Raw genomic sequence first — 3,935 nt, 5'->3', positions numbered from 1 at the left:
CAAACTAGCAAAAGAGGCATTACAAAAGGAAATAACAGTTCAAATACCGCTAGGAAAAGGAAAAACAGCCATTAACAAGAAAGCAACTGAAATATGGCAGAAATGGTGGGAGGAAGACAGGAAATGAAGGAGTTACTATAAAATACAAAAGTTTGAAAATTATAGTGAAAGGACCAGGCGGGAAAAATGATAATGACAAGACTGAGAGTAGATCACACAGGATTGAATGGCACCATGTTTTTATTGGGGAAAAGGAAGAGTGAAAAGTGTGAAAACTGTGGGGTTAAAGAAAATGTTGAACATATCATTTTGCACTGCATATTGTTTGATTTGGAAAGACAGATATTTCAAGATAGGGTTCAGCAAGCAGGGCGGGAATGAAATCTGATGGGGGTATTGGGAACAGAAGGAGAAGAAAGGGGTATAATAATCACCAGGAAGGCATTATTTAAATTTCTTAAAGATACTGGGTTGGTGAACAGAATATGAGAGCACCTATTGGGGTTTGTAGTTGAGTGATATGATGTACACACTCCAGTACAGTAGGTGGCGTTAAAAGTTGTTTGCAAATCCGCCATTAATTAAGAAGAAGAAGCAGAAGAAGAAAAAGAACCGGAAGTTGCACGCCATTGAAATTTTATTTGACCAGCTTTTCTCACAGGCTAAAAAACAGATCAAACATTGCGCATTACAGCTGTAGTGTACTTGTCGTTGAAGTTACGAGATGAAACACAACTCGAACGTCCCGGCTTTCCTCACCAAGCTTTGGACGCTGGTCGAGGATGCAGACACCAACGAATTTATTTGCTGGAGTCAGGTAAAGCTGAACTGTATACTACCGTTAGCATGCCAGTTATTAAAACCAGCGCAAAACAGACAGCTAGCTAGCGAGATTAACCTCAAATGAACGTCGCAAGTGTAGTGTCTCGTCACACCACACGAGTACCAACCGTGTATTTCACGCTACGTAGTGGTTTCAGCATAGAGAACGATTGGCAAGCAATAGCAGAAGCTAAATATCAACCCAGTCAGTCATTTTCCTACATTGTGTACCAAAGTTACTAGTTAGCTAAGACAAATCTGGTCTCTGCATAATGCCAGCATCTGAGTTACTATAAAGCTGTGTTTGTGTGTATAGTTTCAGGACATGGAGCTACGTTACACACCAAAGTAAATCCAGTAACATAAGCCCTCTGAGGAGCTCTTCTAACCATTATGATGGTGTTGATTGTTTGCAGGAGGGCAACAGCTTCCTAGTATTGGACGAGCAGCGCTTTGCCAAGGAGATACTCCCCAAGTTCTTCAAGCACAACAACATGGCCAGTTTCATCAGGCAGCTCAATATGTGTAAGCTTGCATTCATCACCTCAACTTTTGTTTGACTCGATCACAGGACATTAGTCACTTGACAGTGCTTTGCAGTGGTTTTAGAGGGACTGGTTAAAGCTGTTTGATTTTGGCTTCGTTGGGTTAGTCTGCAGGACATGACCATCCGAGCCAGAAAGCAGGGACAGAACCAGGCAGGGCTGCGAGTGACAATTATTTTCACTAGCAATAAATCAGATCATAATGTATTATTTGATTTGATATAAATGTCAGGAAATGGAGAATAATGCCTGTTATAGATCTCCACAGTCCAAAACTAAAAGATTTTCAGTTTAGCAACATAGGATACAGAAGAGCATCCTATGCTGACATTTTAGAAGCTGGTATGAGCAAATGTTTTACTTCAAAAGGACATTGATTTATCAAAATAGTTGCTGATAATTTTTCTGTCTCTCAACTAATTTATTAATCACTGCTGCTTTAGAACCACGTTTTAGTCAGTAAAAAACAGAGCTGGATATATGCAGGGGCAAATGCTAATGTAACCATGGTAACCATACTTAGGTACAGTATTAACATTTCATCAGCTGCTGGTCAGTTACTATGTATTCAGCAGCAGGAGACAAGTTCATGCTGAATCTCTGGTTTGCTGTTAGATATGGGAGTCATGTGACTGTCTTAAAAGTAGTTTAATGGATTATTTTGTTAGTTAATTATAGGGCTGAATGGTTAATCATTTTCAAATTGTGATTTGAAAGAACACGATTAGCTAATCGTGAAGACGGTGATTAAAATGTATGTTGATTAAACAGCGCATCTGACCCGTTTTAAACAGTCATCCAGTTACAGATTCATTCCGTTGTTGTTGTTGTGTGACACATCTGCTCGCCAATCACAAGTCTCATGTTAAAGTCCTACTCACCAATCAGAGTGGGCCCTGAGCGTGTACAACAACAAATGAAACAAGAGGAAAACGTGGGATAATGGCGCCAGCCGAACCGAGACAGGCAGCGACTGTGCCACGGTTTTGTCCGACGTCAACTCACATTGAAGTGTTTCAGCAGTGGAGTGTTTAGGCTACACGTTGTTAATTTGTCATTTTGTGTACTTCAACTACAGATAACAGCTCTCTGTAGCTCTCTGCAGGCTAACATTACATATCCACATGGAGCATTTCAGAATAAGAGCGTTTTGCCTGACTTTGCTGACTTGTTCAGATTTTGCTTATTTGTTCAGTTGTCCTTGATTTTTGTGCTTGTACTATGGTTAAGTAGTCTACATAGTTTAAATATTCAGTTTCTTTTGTCTGTTTTAACTGTGTATTTTGAACATCCGGATTATGTGTGTGTGTGTGTATGTATATATATTTTAATGGAACAACCTAAACAAAACCCAGCAGGATGAATTGGTGATCCAAGATGGAAATACTTGGATTAATCACTTTAGTGACTTATACAGTAATATTACAAAAAATGATGATCAGTACAAGATATTCACGAAATGGAAAACTCTGGAGGCGGTGATTAAAAAACAACCAAAACCCTTTAGATTACCCTGTAACAGAACAAGAATTAACAGAAGTCATCCAGTCCCTGAAAGGAAAAAAGGCTTGTGGTATTGATGGAAGCTAGGTGGCGTACTGAGTGAGGTAGGGCCTGATTTTCCTTATGTTGTATAGAGAAAAGCGGCATGACCGAGAGATTCAATTCAATTTCAATTCAATTTTATTTATATAGCGCCAAATCACAACAACAGTTATCTCACAGTGCTTTTTTATAAAAGAGCAGGTCTAGACCGTACTCTGTGATGTTATTTACAGAAGCCCAACAGTTCCCTCCAAGAGCAAGCACTAGGCGACAGAGGCAAGGAAAAACTTCCTTTTAAGAGGCAGAAACCTCGAGCAGAACCATGGCTCAGGGTGGGCGGCCATCTGAGAGAGAGAGAGAGAGAGAGAGCCTACACAATATACACACAGAGGTACAGACAGTGAAGGTAATGTTGCTATAGACTAAATGAAAAATGGTACAGATATTTATAATAGTGTTAATGGTAACCATCGTAATGTTAATGATTATAATAACAATAATAACAATAAGACTAGCAACAATAGTCGTTGCAGCAGAGGATGTCGAGCAGGAACACGGGGGCAGCAGGTGACCCGCAGCCACAGATCCAGACTCCACAGCTCCAGAGCCAGAAAACCTGCAGGAAGTGATAGGAGAGAGGAGAGAGACGAGAAAGCACAAGACTACCAGAAAGGGGAGAAGTTGTGTTAGTAACATGCAATAATGGGATAAGGTTGCATACAGAGGGAGAGAAAGTAGAGGAGAGAGGAGCTCAGTGCATCATGGGAAATCCCCCGGCAGTCTAGGCCTATAGCAGCATAACTAAGGGATGGTTCAGGACTACCTGAGCCAGCCCTAACTATAAGCTTTATCAAAGAGGAAAGTCTTGAGCCTACTCTTAAATGTGGAGATGGTGTCTGCCTCCTGAACCCAAACTGGAACCTGGTTCCACAGGAGAGGAGCTTGATAGCTGAACGCTCTGGCTCCTAGTCTACTTTTGGAGACTCTAGGAACCACAAGTAACCCTGCATTCTGGGAGCGCAA

At 40.9% G+C, this 3,935-nt stretch overlaps 1 protein-coding gene across 1 annotated transcript in view; it reads left to right on the top strand.

The window, feature by feature from the left end:
- The first annotated feature begins 602 nt into the window (after positions 1 to 602).
- Positions 603 to 3,935, top strand: part of hsf2 (heat shock transcription factor 2) — a 15,174-nt gene continuing 11,841 nt past the window's right edge. The window contains exons 1-2 of the mRNA XM_046061538.1: positions 603 to 817; positions 1,239 to 1,347. Of these exons, the coding sequence (XP_045917494.1) occupies positions 725 to 817; positions 1,239 to 1,347 (202 nt within the window). The 5' untranslated portion in view covers positions 603 to 724. The remainder of the gene's footprint in view (positions 818 to 1,238; positions 1,348 to 3,935) is intronic.

This window comes from Micropterus dolomieu, linkage group LG10, assembly GCF_021292245.1.
Source record: "Micropterus dolomieu isolate WLL.071019.BEF.003 ecotype Adirondacks linkage group LG10, ASM2129224v1, whole genome shotgun sequence".
Classification (NCBI taxonomy): Eukaryota; Metazoa; Chordata; class Actinopteri; order Centrarchiformes; family Centrarchidae; genus Micropterus; species Micropterus dolomieu.
The sequence above is the reverse complement of the archived record's forward strand: the minus strand, read 5'-3'. Positions and strand labels throughout refer to the sequence as shown.